Source organism: Stegodyphus dumicola, chromosome 10, assembly GCF_044657685.1.
Source record: "Stegodyphus dumicola isolate Sdum_Otavi_A_Nest chromosome 10, ASM4465768v1".
NCBI classification, from domain to species: Eukaryota; Metazoa; Arthropoda; class Arachnida; order Araneae; family Eresidae; genus Stegodyphus; species Stegodyphus dumicola.
The window spans coordinates 156,385,891-156,402,479 of NC_140777.1; the positions used below are offsets into that span (position 1 = coordinate 156,385,891).

Consider the following 16,589-nt stretch of genomic DNA (forward strand, 5'->3'; position numbering starts at 1 on the left):
GAGCCGAAGGTCAGGAAAGCACATATTGGGACACTGCAGGCCATGGTCCACTAGGGCATAACTAAACTCCATTTCATGTTGCGAGTTATAACCACAGATCTTCACAACTAACATTCATTTGAACAGAAATCTCTTGCACCACGTCTTAACTACTGATACTGCAAGAGCAGCTATACTTCTTATTACTTTGCATTTGGATGGTTATTTAATTAGCTGTTCTTTTGCTGAAAGCTCATCACTACAAATCGTAGTAATTCATTCAAATGGTCAATTTTTGGCATTCAAAAAATTAGCTATTTTTGGCATTCAAAAATTGCCCATTTGAATGGGCAACATTCAAATGGCCTAATCATCTCTCTGATTCTCACAGGAAAACTGTATTCCAGTAAATTCCTTCTAATTATGGAATTCCTGATAATGGGGTTTGGATACCATTGCAAAGAAGAGGAACTGCACATCAGTAAATACTGAATATAGTACAAAATACAAGACCCAGAATCATCCGACTTTGATGACTCTGGAAATTTCTGGATTTTAGATCATCAGTAAGATGACATGTAGGCAAGGAAACATTGATATTTCACTTATTGTTTAGACCACACAGAATGCTAATCACTCAAAACAGTAATATGTAATTACAATAAGTACTTTTTCGCATGTCGTATAGATTTTTTTTTTTTTATTTTTTTTTTTTTATGTTAGGTTGAAATTTGAAGGATCTGATTTCAGATCCCCCTCTAATTCCATTCTTGATCAGATCATCACAATTGAAAAAAAAATATGTTAACAGTTATATCAGTTACAAAAATTATACTACAATTATATCAGTCGATAATCTTTGATTTAAGAAAATATATTATACCAAAGAAAAAAATTCCAATTATAATACTTTTTTTATATTGATCAAACAGTGACTTAAAAAAGGAGAGCATGATCTCCTTGGAAAAAAGTGCATATATTTTTTATTTCTTAATATATTGGATATAACTGCCTATTTTGATAGCAGCATATAAAAATAAATTATCGTGTCTTAATTATATAAAACTAAGTTTATTTTGAACAAATTATTATATAAATTCACCATACAGATGCTTAAAAAAAAGCTCTTTAATACCAATCCTTTTATGATAAAATACTTTATAATATAAGTGTTTTTAAAAAATACAGTCAAAAGTCGTTAATTCGGACACCCATAATCCGGAATGATCTATAATCCGGAAACTTTCTGCGCATGCGCTACGCGCGCGCATGTGCCAATGAGGCACATGACTTTGACTACTGCGCATATGCGTGTGCGCAAGTGCAGAATACGTTTTTGCCTGTGCGTTTTATGTATAACGGACGGTGTAAGCTAAAATTATCTAATTATCTATTTCAGTTAATGTTAATGATTGTGTTGTTCCTTAATCTTCGAATTGTATCCTGCTTATTATTTTTTGCAGACTGTAAGAGCAATTTTATAAAAGTAAACTTGAACTTTCGATTATGTCAAATAGAATTTCCGATGCTGGAACTTCCAAAGGATCTACAAAACGAAAGTATGTTTCGATGTCCAACAAACAAAAAGTGGAATTGCTGCAAAAAATGGATAAAAACATGAAGAATGTGACAGAGAGGTTAGTGAAAACGAAAAAATTTCGGTTGACAAGTTAGTCGGTATTCTCGGCACAGCAATTAACGGGACTTGAACAGCGGAACTTTGTAACTGAACAAGAAATTATGTCTGTTTATAGAATTAAAGAGAAAGTATTATCACATAAAACGAAGCAACTTAAACAACTTGCATTGAAAGAAGTGTTTAATAAAGTAAACAAATAAATATTAAGCTTTTTTTTTTTTTTTTTTTTTGGTAAATTTTGATACCCTTTAGATCATAATTGTTCTTTATTTCATAAATTACGGTTTCATATTATTAATTTTAGAATTTCTGCATGCCATCACTTGCATTTGAGATTTAAACTGATGATCTATAATCCGGAAAAATCGATAATCCGGAATCGCCGAAGTCCCGACGAGTCCGGATTAACGACTTTTGACTGTATTTTGAATATTATTAATATTTTTAATGTCTATAAGATAGAAAGTATACAAGATAGAAAAACTGAAAATTTAAAATGTTATTTGGCAACCATTTGGCTACATTTACATTACTTGGCTGCATTTTGGTCCTGTCCCTGTATCACATAACAAGCAGAGTAATTGAATAACTATATAAGGTTGGAAAGAGTATCTGAGATCAGCTGCTGTTGCTGTGAGTTGTTAATTCAGAATGACTAGATTATTGGAAGTTTTGCCCTTTTAGAAGCTCTTTGCTTGCGTTGTGTTTAATGGTCTTAGTAATCTGAAGCATAACTACTGATTTATACTCTGTGGTACCATGAACACCTATATGAGTTTTTCTGTGGAATGTTACAGAAATGTGGTTAATTATGTGGTAGCTAGAGACCACATAATAAATTAAAGAAAACTTCACAAGTAGATAAAAAAATAGTTTCCGCAACACAATTAAAAAGCAGTTTTGGTTGATCTTTGGATTATGGTAACTTGGCGATTTTTTGGTGAAAATTTGGTGACAAACTCTGCTACAGCAACCCTCTATTTTTTTTTCGCCGCCATTTTGTCTTCACAAAGTAAAGACATGTTTCTTTTCTTTTTATTTACTCAACACTTTTTTCAACAATCTGCTAGCCGAATTACACTTATGCTAGAAATTTTATGGAACAAAACTGCTTAATCATGACAAATATTAACTGCAAAATTGGGAAAAAGTGCAGATCGCAAACTCCTTGCCGCGTTTTTCAAAATCGCACATACACAGTAATCATGTACATGTCGACTTATTTTTACTTAAAAAAACATCCCAGAATTGCACAAAAATGGCATTGTCCACACTCTTGAAAATCCATCTACACTGCTATTTTCTCATAAATTAGAAAAATTTCACGAAAATGCATGAAAATTTTGTGAATTCTTAAATTCGGTAAAAAGGACATATATGAAATTATCTGATCGTGAAAACGTATACACCCTTTCCAAAGATGGACATTTGCATGTATAAAATAAATAAAATATCCAAAAACTTTTACCTCTAAATTATCGATTATAAACGTCACCAACAAATTTATAACAAAACATTAAAAATGATTACAAATACTTAGTGTCAAATACTTAAATTCTCTCCATGCACATTTACTTCTACTCAAACGTATTCCAAAATACTACAAACATATAACTTTCAAAAATCACGATCATTAAATTAAAATATCACTAAACCATGTACACGTCGACTTATTTTTACTTAAAAAAACATCCCAGAATTGCACAAAAATGGCATTGCGCACACTCTTCACTATATCTATGTACACTGCTTTTTTCTCATAAATTAGAAAAATTTCATGAAAATACTCAACGTATTCTACTCAAACGTATTCCAAAATACTACAAACATATAACTCACAAAATCACGATCATTAAATTAAAATATAATTAAATTAAAAAACACTACTTAAAATATAAATAAGCACATACATTAAATTAATAAAAATTAGATTACAATCCTAATTACTTTAAACTAAATCATTGCTAATAACAATTTTCCAATAATATCATATTAATTTATTTACTCCTTACAATTAGAACAATGCATGAAAATAATATCCTCAAATGATTAAAAATACTAACTTACCTAATCTTCAGAATCTTCATTACGTGGCACGCACACTTCCACTATTTCACACAACACACAATGAAGCTTAATACAAAATAATATAGTACAGTAAGACCCCCGTTCCATTGAAGTAGAGCATAATGCGAAACAGCGCTAAGCGAGGCTATCTTAACATGTAAATAATGGGGTTAGGGGAAGACGGATAAAAAATGGTTAGGCATTAAATTTAATAATTTTTTTAATAAAAATAAAATCAAACATTTATTTCTTACAAAAATAAAAACAATATAAATGCATATACTTTTAAAAACAAATAAAATTCTCAGTCAGATCATTCAGTCTATTCTGGGTTTCCAATTTTCTGCCTTTTTGTTAAGAAGACATTATGATAGATTGTCTTAATGGCATATTGCGTTCAATTTCGTCGTCAATCCATATAGACAGTCGTTTTTCCATTTCCTCTTTATGTTATTTCTAGAACGGGTAATTCTAGTTTCAGAGCTTGACGTAGTTGCAGTTGCTGATGACAGTATTTTTTCTTTATTCTTAAGAATTGTCCTTATTGTTGAAGTTGCCAAAATCAATGCAGCGCTAATTTGAGATTGACGTTCACCAGAATCTAATCTTCTAATCACTTGCATTTGAGTTTCCAGTGAAATGCTTTTTCTGGTTGCTTTCTTTTCTTGTTTTTTATTATCACCCATGATAAAAACTAAAGATCATAATATTTGTGTCACTGTATTAATCGTTATAGTATTATACAAATTTAAACTTACAATAATGTCAACAAATGTTTCAAATGATAAAAATGCGTCCACCAAGCAAGAAACACAACTACACTGTTTCGGATATGTTATTTGGAAACATAGCGCTGCGCACAATTTCGGTGAATAACCGGGTTGAAATAAAAGAGCGCTAAACCGAAACAGCGCTAAACGAAACAGCGTTAAGCGGGGTCTTACTGTACTACAGTTTTCCAAATTCCCCCCTTTTCCGATTAAAGAACTGTAACTCGTCCATTAATGTCACATGACATATCTCATGATCTCTCATTTCCCTCACATAAAATAATGCATAATCGGAACTGAGTACTTCTCACATTATTACCAAAGTCCTAGGTAGTAACCTTTATCGCCTCCAAAATGTCGCCTAACTACCAGTTACCATATTCCAAAGATCAGCCGCAGTTTTTTTTTATGCCGTGAATAGGGACCACATAAAAAAAAGTCTCACAAAGAAAATAACTCAAAACCTTTCGAAACAACTAGGAATTGCTTTTTTTAACGAAATCAAGACACGAGGCTTGCCAATCCTTTTAGAATCTGATTAAGGAAATACACATGCGAAATTTTTTTAATATTTTATTTACATATGTACTTATTTTACACATACAAAACTTTTCAAAATGTGTAACCACTGTCCTTCATAATCTGACAATATGTGAACCTTCTTTTGGTAAACTGGTTCAAAATCATTTTCGTCACTTGGCAATACTACCTCACATTTGCTTAGAGTTGACTTTTTTCAGTTACCATGTAGTAGATGATCAGTTTTTGCGATGGCTGTTGTTTCACTAGATGCTTGTATATGTCTCAGTAACCAGATATACAAGATTAAAGCTCCTTTTGAAATTTTAAAGCTCTTTCAGAATTGGCATCAATTGCAAGAAAATAACACTCTAATTAATGGAAAACTGGAGTCTTGCATTGATTTTATCTGCTGTCATATAATTGGGTTCTTCATGCCCATCTGTAACATCTGTTACGTAATTTATAATATCATCATCCCTTACGGTTTCATCCTGAATCATTTCAACAAGATCATTTTCACAAAGTATTAAACCCGTCTCCGCCAATGCCAATTAATGAGTCTCAGTGTAATTTTTTTTTTATTGATAACATTGTCAGTTATGTTCCAATTTGATTGAAATTTTCACATACCACACAAAAAATATCGCACAAAAATAGGTTTGAGCGTAATCTATCAAATTATACTGAGACTCATTAATAATTAAATAACTTTCAGAATTCTTTTTTTCATAAAATAGTTTTCTGTGGAGTTATATATGGATATGCCATATCTGACAGCCAATCTAATTAATAATCTCTGCAGACCAATAATCTCTATATAAGGTCCTAAATGGAGAAATTTTAATTTGAATGATCCTGCATAATATCAAAAATATGTTTCCTTACTATTATCAGCTAAATTATATGTGAATTAGGTTCTGAGAAGCATAAAATACATAAAATACAAAAGCTCAACTATGACTATTATGTTACAAAATGCTACATTAAAAGTACAACTTTTCATTATTTTGCTATTCAAAATAAAATACTAACTAATCACATTATAAAAAACTAATAATTTAAAACTTACCTGCATCGCCTTATATACCACACCAGTATACAAACCATAATGAATATAAGTACTACTACAAGAACCAAAACCTGTAAAAGAATATTTTAATATATAAAACAAAAAAGACTACAAGTAATATGTGCAGTAAAAGAATAGAAAATAAACAGAAAATAAACAATAACCTCATCAATAACATACATAACTATATCTATACATATACACCATACGTAAACAAATTTATTGCAAATTTTGTAATATTTAACCACTCAAAACAAAAGTTAAAGGCACACAGTATAAATTCATATATGATGTGCAGAAATTTCAAGCTATCATTTTAAGACCTTTTAATGGCACATTAGAATGGGGAACCTGGAAAAATATTTTGGTTTTTAAAATATTAATTTTAAAAGCATATGTCAGATGACTGTCAGCTAACCTAGATCTCACTACACACTTGTTCCTTTCCATTAGTTAAGAAAGTTTTCCAACCTGACCTACCAAACATGGAAATTCCATATGATAGAAATTCATGGCTTTCTGTGAATCATACATGAATATGTTTGTAAAATTCGGCGATACCCATTTTTACTGAATCTTGCTTTAGAGCTGAATCATACTAAATTTCTATTACCATATTCTTGTGTATAAGACACAAAAAAGTAGATGAAAGCCAGAGGTGCAGCTTAGACACACAACTGATTAGAAATAGGTACATACAAATATGTGGCAACACAGCAGCCAGTATTGAAGAACTGAGTATAAAATCCATTATTGTTGGGTGAAAGTCACATAAGATTGTATTAGCTGTGATTGCAGATCATCTGGAGGAAAATGATTTAGCTACAATGCACATTTTAAATTGCAATTGCCCAATTCACTAACAAAAACAGGAAACAAGCTGCAACATAACATTTTGATGTGGATGAATAAAGCATATGATAGGAGAAAAATAACAGAAGAATCAGCTTCAAGGAGCAAGCAGCAAGTGACAGGTGTTTCATGGAAAAGCTGCTAAGTATCCACAACATGAAGATAACATTTTATCATATATGAATGAATCAACTTTACAGTGAATAAGAGGTGCTAAACGCAGAAAACATGTTGCTTTTGACCGATAATAAAAATTTGTCTCAGTGTGTAGTAATTATTGTTTTCATTTTAATTTCTTTTCCAACTGAAAAAAATATAGATGGTAGACAAGTTATTCACATCTTATCATCAGGACTTTTTTTTTTTTTATTAGAGGTTACAAATCAAGAGTGTGGCTTATACATCCGAGAATATAGTAATTCCATCAGTAAATAGGCTAAATATTTCTATAAAGAGACTGCCTCGAGAGTTCTTTATTGCATCCAAAACTAAATTTACCAGGCATAGCAAAACTGTGGCTGTCAGGCCCCTTCACCGCAGCTCACAAGCTGCATGAGGCTCTTTAGCCCATAAAATATGATGCACCTTTAAAAAACAGTAATTTTATTTCTGAAACAGAAATGAGGCAATGATATGTCTTTTTTATTAAATAGTACTTTAATTTCTTATAATACATTATAGTATAAAAATTGAATCAATTTCAAAATGTCCATTCTATGCTAATTGTCATACTAACAGATGAAATAACAAATTACTGTAATGGCCATGTTAGGGCAAATATTGGCCATCAGGCACCACAAAAGACAAACGTGAAGATAATTTAAAATTAACATACTTTTATCCCCTTCTTAGATTTTATTTTATTTCAGGTTGTTTCTTTCAACAAACCTTCTCTATAGTTCCTTTGCTTAGCCATGATCTATGTGAAACAGAAGCTTTGCTATTCTTTGTACAGTACTGCTTTCTTCCAGTTCTCGAATGGCTTAGAAATTTGCAGAAGAAACCTCTTACAGGGAGAGAAAATGCAGTCCATATTACAGTTGTTTTAAAACTGGGAATTATTTGTTTGAGACACATTTATAATTATTGATACTCAGTCAGCAAATCAATTATGATGTTCTGATGCCCATTCCTATGTACGTCGAGTTTTGTGGATTTTTTGCACAACATTTCGATCACTAGCAATAATATGCTGCAATCATAATTTTTCCAGCTGTAATTATGCATTTATAATAATTGTTTAGCATTGCTAGGCATAAATCATTGTTAGCATCGCTAGGCATCTGTAATTATGAATGTTTCAATTTTGGGGGATCTTAGGAAGAATGGACTTCTTTACTGGATTGAACATGATTTCAGCTTCAATTCAGTCTCTAAATTAGGTTCTGCCACTTTTTCAAGCTTTCATCAAATCTTCGTTCCAATGAGGTTGCATTAAGCAATAAGGAAAAGCTTTCCCCTTATGTGCAATGAGAATACTAGCCTATTTCTCTTAAAAAGCATTCCATGAAGGCATCCCTTCCCTTCCGACCCAGATAGCCCCATGTGGTTTGCCATAATCCAAATTATAACGTTCAAGTGATAAGGAATCCATTAAGCTCAAACATTTCTTTTGTATAAAGCTTTTTTTTTTTTTTTTTTTTAATATGGTATTCCGATGCTAGTAAAATCGTTGGAATTTGAGATATTTCTCCACATTTTGCTCAACAATCTTCTTAATTTCTAGTCCATTCAAAATATCATGCTTTCTTCTTCTGTTGATAGTTTTGCTTTTCTTGTCCTTCAGTCTCCTCTGTATGTATGATGTGTTCTTCATGAAAGCAGATAGCTTAATGGAAGACTGTAGAGTACAAAGTCCATAATCCGGACGTCCATTATCCAGAATGATCTCTAATCCAGACCTCAAAGCCACAAACTTACGCATGAACGTAAAGTGTTTACGCATGCATGTTTGATGCGCGCGTCCGCTATGCATGTGCGTAAAGCCAGTAAATCGTTTACTTATACGCACTTCCAATGCGCATTGAAGAAAGTAATAGACAATGTTATTAAAAACGAAAAAATTTCAATTGACAAGTCGGTATTCTCGACACAATAATTACAGGACCTGAACAGTGGAACTTTGTAACTGAACAAATTATTTAATAATAAATAATATTATTAAATAATTTGTTCAGTTACAAAGTTAATAAAATTAAAGAGAAAGTATTAGCACAAAAAACGAAGCAACTTAAACAACTTACATTGATAGAAATGTTTACTAAAGTAAACAAATAAATATAAGGCCTTTTATTTTTTTTTTTTTTTTTTTTTTTTTTGTAAATTTTGATACCCTTTAGATCATAATTGCCCTTTATTTCACAAATCACGGATTCATATTTTTAATTGTATAATTTCTGCATGCCATCTTACCAGATTTAAATTGATGATTTATAATCCGGAAAAAACTCTAGTCTGGAATCTCAGAAGTCCCAATGATTCCGGATTATGGACTTTATACTGTACCATGACCATTGCCTGACTAACTCCTACAAACTTCACACAATGGAGTTTTGATACATAACCATTCAATTTTACGATGGGATCTTTAAATTTCCGAAATCAAATTACCCCAGATATCTGCAAAATACACTTAGACAAAAAAAAAAAAAAAAAAAAAAACCACACGCCAAGAAGGAGTTATCCAAATGGGACGAAAATAGGTAGAAGTGATGTACATGTACAGAAAAACAAATGATTACAGTTTGAGAAAAATTGAATGATTTACTGAAGTGATAGAGCTTCACAAAGTGAAAAAGTCAGTAATGCGTTTGTCCCCCTCTGGCCCTTATGCAAGCAGTTATTTGTCTTGGAATCGATTGATAGAGGTTACAGATGTCCTCCTGAGGGATATCGTCCCAAATTCTGTCAAACTGCCACGTTAGATCATCAACATCCCGAGCTGGTTGGAGGTCCCCTGCCCATGATGCTCCAAACGTGCTCAATAGGAGAGAGATCCGGCAACCTTGCTGGCCAAGGTAATGTTCCGGAAGCACTAAGGCAAGCATTAGAAGCATGTGCAGCGTGGGGGCGGGCATTATCTTGCTGTAATGTAAGGCCAGGGTGGCATGACATGAAGGGCAACACAACAGGTCTTAGAACTTCGTCGACATACCACTGTGCTGTAAGGTTGTGACAGATGACAACCAAAGGCACCCTACTAGGAAATGAAATGGCCCTCCAGACCATCACTTCTGGTTGACAGCCTGTCTGCCGTAAGATAGTCAAGTTGATATCTTACCGCTGTCCGGGGCGTCTCCAGACTCGCCTTCGCTAATCATCAGGGCTCAGTTCAAAGGGGGACTCATCACTAAAGACTATTCTACTGCAGTCAGTGACATTCCAGCGCGAATGAGCCCGACACACTGCAAACGGTCTTGACGTTGTACAGATGTCAATGGTAGTCGGCGTAAGGGGCGCCGTGACCTCAGCCCCCTTTCTCTGAGCCGTCTATGAATGGTCCTTGTGGTCACTGAAGCACTAGTTGCACAATCGATGATAATTGCTCGGTCTCCACGTTCTGTTGTTTCTCTAGGCCTACCGCTTCCTTCTTGACATTGCATGCGGCCATGGTTCACCCATTCCTGCCAACACTGTCTAATAGTGGCATTGCTCCTGCTCAAATGTCGAGCTATTCACTGATAAGACCAACTGGCTTTTTGAGCCCAACTACACGACCTCTCTCAAATTATGACATCTGCGCATATCGTTTGCGCACCTGTATGCGAGGCATAGTTACTGTCTACCAGAGTACACAGAATGAAATTCGTGAAGAATTTATGACCTGGAATTGTAATTTCTCCTCTTAAATATCCTGCCAGTTGCGCAGATCAGATGCACTGTAGCGACAACTGTTCATTCATTGGCAGCCAAAATGTAAAATTTTGCATTTCTTTTGAAACCTGTATGCATATTGATTTTTGTCCAATTTGCTTTATATCTTCTCGGTGAGTCGTGGTGCGTCATTCTTTTTGTCTACGAGTGTACATTTCAAATACTTGATCCTTTGAAATACCATACTCTCGAGCAGCGATCCTCATCTGCAGATACATACGAGAAAAATCGGTGGTACGCAAAGACACAAAGTATTAATTCAGAAGTCAAACAACAAAAAATCAGCGTTATAACTTTTGAATTAGTATTTATTCGGCGTGTTTGACTTCTGAATTAGTATTTATTCGGCATGTTACTGTGTCTTAATTACACGAAGTCTTTTCAACCATTAAATTCAAAAATGAAATACCCTAACATCCTGTTTAAGTTTTTTCTCTTTTAGTAGAGAAATTTATGGGATCTGAGCTTTGTTCAACATTAGCAAAGCTCAGAGACATTAGCAAAATAATCCATTTTTATTTTCACAAATATTCTTTTAGCCATATACATAACAGAATTTGTCATAAATGATGTTTTCAAAAGGTGTAATAGAAATGGATGCTGTATTTAATAGAAAATAAGTTCTTATAAAAAGATAATAGTATCTTATTAATTCTTTTAGAGTTGATCAATTTATTAGCATGTCTACACTTTATGTTGACACCATTTCCGGGCTTATATTGCTCTATTTTCAATTAGAATAATTGCTTATGTTGATTTGCTGTCTCTAGCAGCAGGTATTTTTGCTTGTTTTTGAAGAACTCGTAATATATTGTGCATTTAAATATTTGTGAAAAAATAATAAAACAAACCTGGATTTTCAAAATGGAAAAATAGCTAAGATTAACTAAGCAGAAAAATTATGATTCACAGGTGATAGATCCAGGACAATCTACTAGCATGAAGAATATTGAACAGAAAAATTGTTTACAGAAAGTATGATGAAAGTTATTTATCATTTGGGTTTACTTGGAATGGAGATGAAATGGACCCTCAACCTCAATGTGTTATTTGCAGTGAACTATTATCCAATCAAAGTATGAAACCATCATTTATTAAAAGATATCTTGAATCTAAGCATGCCAGTTTAAAGAATAAATCTGAAGGGTACTTTAAGAGGAAATTATTGGAGTTCAAAAATAGCAAACAATAATAAAAAGTGTTGTTACTTCAAGTGAAAAAGCTTTGGAAGCTAGTTACCTAGTAAGCCTAAGAATTGCCAAGACTCACGCTATTGGAGAAAACCTTCTATTACCAGCAGCTAAAGATTCCGTTTTAAAATTAGAAACATTAAAAAACGCATAATGAAATTTAAAAAATAACATTAAAAACATAAAAAACATTAAAAGTTTTAACATTAAAAATCGGCTAATGAACTTGACAATATTCCATTATCAAATGATATGGTAACTATGATATAGTAATTCATGAAATAGCAAATTCCATAAAAGAGACACTTATTCCAAAAATAAAACAAAGTGAGTATTTCACATTGCAATTGGATAAAAGCATTGATATAGGGAACTTTGCTCAATTATTAGTTTAGATACGTTTCGAAGAAGATAAACACTAACATAAAAAAGTTATATGTGACTACTTAGAACATGATCTCACCTGCCTTTGTGAAGTCTCATTTTTCTTACCAATCTCAATTTTTTAAAAGTAAGGTGTAATCCAACTCATCAGCAATACGACATGAATTCTACGAAGTATTGTAATACATGAAAAACAGCAAAGTAAAAACCTAAGATACTAAGACATTGATCTGAATGTAGAATGATCTTGTTTGGAGTTTTGCAACAGAACTTGTCAAGGGAAAAGTGTTTTGAAACTCCATACCTGGTTGATTAATTATATAGCCAAGACAAGTTTTGTTTTGACTAATTCACCGAGACTTGGAAGCATAGTACTTAATTAATTATTCAATGAATTATTAGAATTAAGGGTACTTTTCTGTTTATCCTGCCTAAATCTCACCAAGCAGACTTTATTAAGTTAAGTTTATTTGTAAAAAGAAAAAATAACACTGGGCGTGTACTACCACAGCAATGGGTTTTCGGCGGAATTTGCCGAGAAAAGAAAGAGACTTTTTTTGGTTACTGTACCTCAGTACTCCGCAACCTTTTCTCACCTGCGACGCACAAAAAATCTTTCTGGAATTTCGTGGCACACCAAAGAGTTCCTAGTTATCAAGGAAGTGCCGAAAAAATTCATATGCTGACACACTTACAATCACACACACAACCACACAACAGTGAAATATATAAAAACATTTAAAATAGACATTATTAAGGAAAAAAATTGTCATTGTGTATTAAATACATGATAAAAATTGCAAAATGTCAAATACATGTATTTGATTGCGGCACACCTATATCCTACTCATAGCACACCAGTGTGCTGCTGCACACCGGTTGCGGAGCACTGCTGAACCTAACAAAATCGCCGTTACCCTCATGGAAAAAATTTGCGAAAATATCAAGGAAGGAAGCATCATTTATTCAGATTGCTGGAAAGGATACAATACAAGTGAGTTCGAAAATGCTGGATTTCTGCATGGAACTGTTAATCACAAATATAACTTTGTAGATCCCAACACGGGCGTTCACACACAACATGTAGAGCACATGTGGGGCTCAGCCAAATGGCACAACAAAAAACAGAGAGGAACACCCCGTCATCATCTTGACTCATACCTTATCGAATTTATATGGTGCCAAGCTCAAGCTGTTAATGGCTAAGACGGTTTTCAATCAGTGCTAAAAGCAATAGCCAAAAGATTTCCGCCAAAAAAATAATTCTGCAACTTATTAAAATTCGAAACCGGAAGGGTTTAATTCCTATTTTATATTTTAAAACAAAATAATATAAAAAACTGTATTAAAAATTATCTGTAATTAATAAATGTACATTTTCTTTCTATTCATACTTTTTTACTCAAACTTACAAATCGTGCCAACCTGGTTGCGATAATACGTAAGTACCAAAGTCTTACTATGTAAAAAATAAAAAATACAAATTCAATTTATTGGTCTCAGTTAAAGTAATTAAAGGAGACAGTCCTGTATAACAACTTAAAAAAGGAGCGTCTTAAAAAAAGACTGAAGAAATACTTTTTAGAAAAATGCAAATTTTAATTGAACGTGAGTACAATGTAAGTGAAACTTCAATTATAAGTACGAATATTAAATTATGATCTGCAAAAAGAAAAAAAGAAATGGTAACAGAGCAAAGTAAAATATCGACCTACAACGAGGCAGCTTTCCAAAAGTAAAGACAAAAATTAGGTAAAAAGAAAATGTACTAGTTCAACTGAAGAGTAAATGTTTAAATTAAAATGCTAACAGTACTAGTACAGTTGAAACAGCAAATGCTTAAATTAAAAAGAAAAATTGTAAAAGTACAATTGAAACAGCCAAAGATTAAAATAGCCTGACTAAAAGGACAGAGCAAGTCAAACTTACCAAACTCAAGTGCTGCATGGAAAGAAACATGTAAAATGAACTTCAGTGAAAGTTTGCCACATAGTTTTGTAGAGCAAGGTTACCATAAGAAAAAACCTTCATTTTTAAGTGTGTCCTTGTAATCGAGTGGTAGTCCAATGATCTTAGAAGAAAAGGGGAAGTAATTGTGGATGAACCTTTTCCTTAACAGTAAGAAAAATAAAAAGGTAAATTATTTACCTTTTTACTTTTTACATAGTAAGACTTTTTCATGTGTTCACATGCTTTTTCTATTTGTATATAATATTTTTAAGCAAAATTTTTATAACTTGTTTTTGTAAAAATGTAAAAATATTTCACAATTCATATTTTTGTGTTAGAGAGCTAAGACAAGTAGAGAAAAGAGACAATTCAATAATTCATAGACTAATTAATTAAGTACTACGCTTCCGAGTCTCGGTAAATTAGTCAGAACGAAACTTGTCTTGGCTATCTAATTAATCAACCAGGTATGGAATTTCGGTGCTACTTTGGTAGACGGTTGCACGGATTTTTGGTGATTTACTTTGCCGCAGTTTTTACAATCATCAGCCATCTTGAAACGCTGTTTTTATGTATTTTGCGCATAGTTAAGTATTAGCACTGGAATTTCAAAACACTTTTTCACTTGACAAGTTCTGGGTTTAATCCTAGTATCCGGTGCACAAGGGATTTGGCTGCTTTTGGCAAATTTATGATAAGTAGTAAACTTGACATACACAATGAGTAGTTAAACAGGTCATTTTGGTGTTGGTGATAATTTTCAAAACTGCGCCAAGGCTGCACCGTATACTAGGATTTTACCCAAGATCTGTTATGAAACTCCAAACAAGGAAGATTACTATTTGAAAATATACTTTCTTAATTTTTAATTTCTACATTCAGATCAATGTCTTAGTATCTTCGATTTTTACTTTGCTTTTTTTTTTTTTTTTTTTTTTTTCATGTATTACTACAAAATACAATTTATGTCTTATTGCTGATGAGTTGGATCACACCTTACTTTTAAACTTCATTTAAATTTAGCAGCACTTTGCGCTAATTTATTACTTTTAGTACAATCGTACTTACTTCTTACCTCGGTGACTGCTTCTTTTCTCTCAATTTTTTAAATGCATTTAATGTTTAATTAATCTTTTCCGTTGTTTATTTGCCGCTTTCTTTTAGATTACTTGTGATGCACATTAGTGGTGCACAGGGAGTTTGTGTTCATATTAATCACAAAATAAATATACCAATGCAACAAAACGACACTCTAAAGAAGCAAAAACATGGCTCAAATTCTCAGTGGCCCTTCTGAGGCTTTAGTTCAAATAAAATTATGATCTACCTAATTTCTAATATTCTTCCAGTGCATTACTATATACAAGTTTTTCCTCCATCTTTACAAAGAAAGTTTCATTTTCGAATCGCACAGAAAATCATTTTCTTTTTATAAAAACCTGAAAAAATATCGTACGTTTACAACTTAATACCTAGACGCAATTTTTTTTCTCTGGAAATATTTTTTTAGAATGAAAAGTATTTTCCCGCCGTCGTACACCACTGGGCAACATCTATCGCGCATAATTTGCTTTATAAAGTCTTTGATTTACTAATTAAGTAGTCAGCACTCTACAAGCAAATTGAAAAGTGTAAATATATATCACGTGTACGAATAAATTATTCTATATGAATTCAACAGTAAAATATGACAAACATTTCCCAATGACAGAAGATAGCGCACAAAAACACAAAATTATGTTCTAATAAAAGCATTACCCAATAATAATGTTGCACAAAAAAGTCCCAAGAAATATCTTCTTCAAATGGATCATTCATGATGACAACGTGAGAAAGCGATACTTAAAATCTCCTAACATACAATACATTTTTCAAATGTCATCTACACCTATGAAACTGCATGATGTTCATTTGTTTTTGTTTCGGTGTTTCTCTTTCTCTGTCACATGATGCCATACCCTTGTGACCCATTAAAGTATTCTCGTTTTATTTTAATTTTTTCTGTGCCTGTCTGATAGATATTTCAATTAAATTAGATAAGCTATTTTTCTTTGTATAAATAATCTAAACATTTTTAGGAAAATTTCAATCGAATTAAAAAGTAAATTAAAGTTTTTAATTACACAATTAAAAAAAAACTATTGGGGGGGGGTGGATGAATGATGTTTGACTACAAGGTTTGAAAAATATTTAGATTTGACTCTCATAAAAAATTTAATCATCAGCTTTCACTGGTTATCTTGCCCACCAGACGCAGAGCTAATAAGACCGATGAACAATGGTAGTTCAAAGTT

At 32.5% G+C, this 16,589-nt stretch overlaps 1 protein-coding gene across 1 annotated transcript in view; it reads right to left on the reverse strand.

The window, feature by feature from the left end:
- The window catches only part of Slob (Slowpoke binding protein), a 111,264-nt gene extending 95,034 nt beyond the window's left edge, over window positions 1-16,230 (reverse strand). The window contains exons 1-2 of the mRNA XM_035352503.2: window positions 16,054-16,230; window positions 6,047-6,117 (exon numbers count right to left, since the gene is read on the reverse strand). Coding sequence (XP_035208394.1) covers window positions 6,047-6,117; window positions 16,054-16,113 — 131 coding nt within the window. The 5' untranslated portion in view covers window positions 16,114-16,230. The remainder of the gene's footprint in view (window positions 1-6,046; window positions 6,118-16,053) is intronic.
- Between the last annotated feature and the right edge of the window lie 359 nt (window positions 16,231-16,589).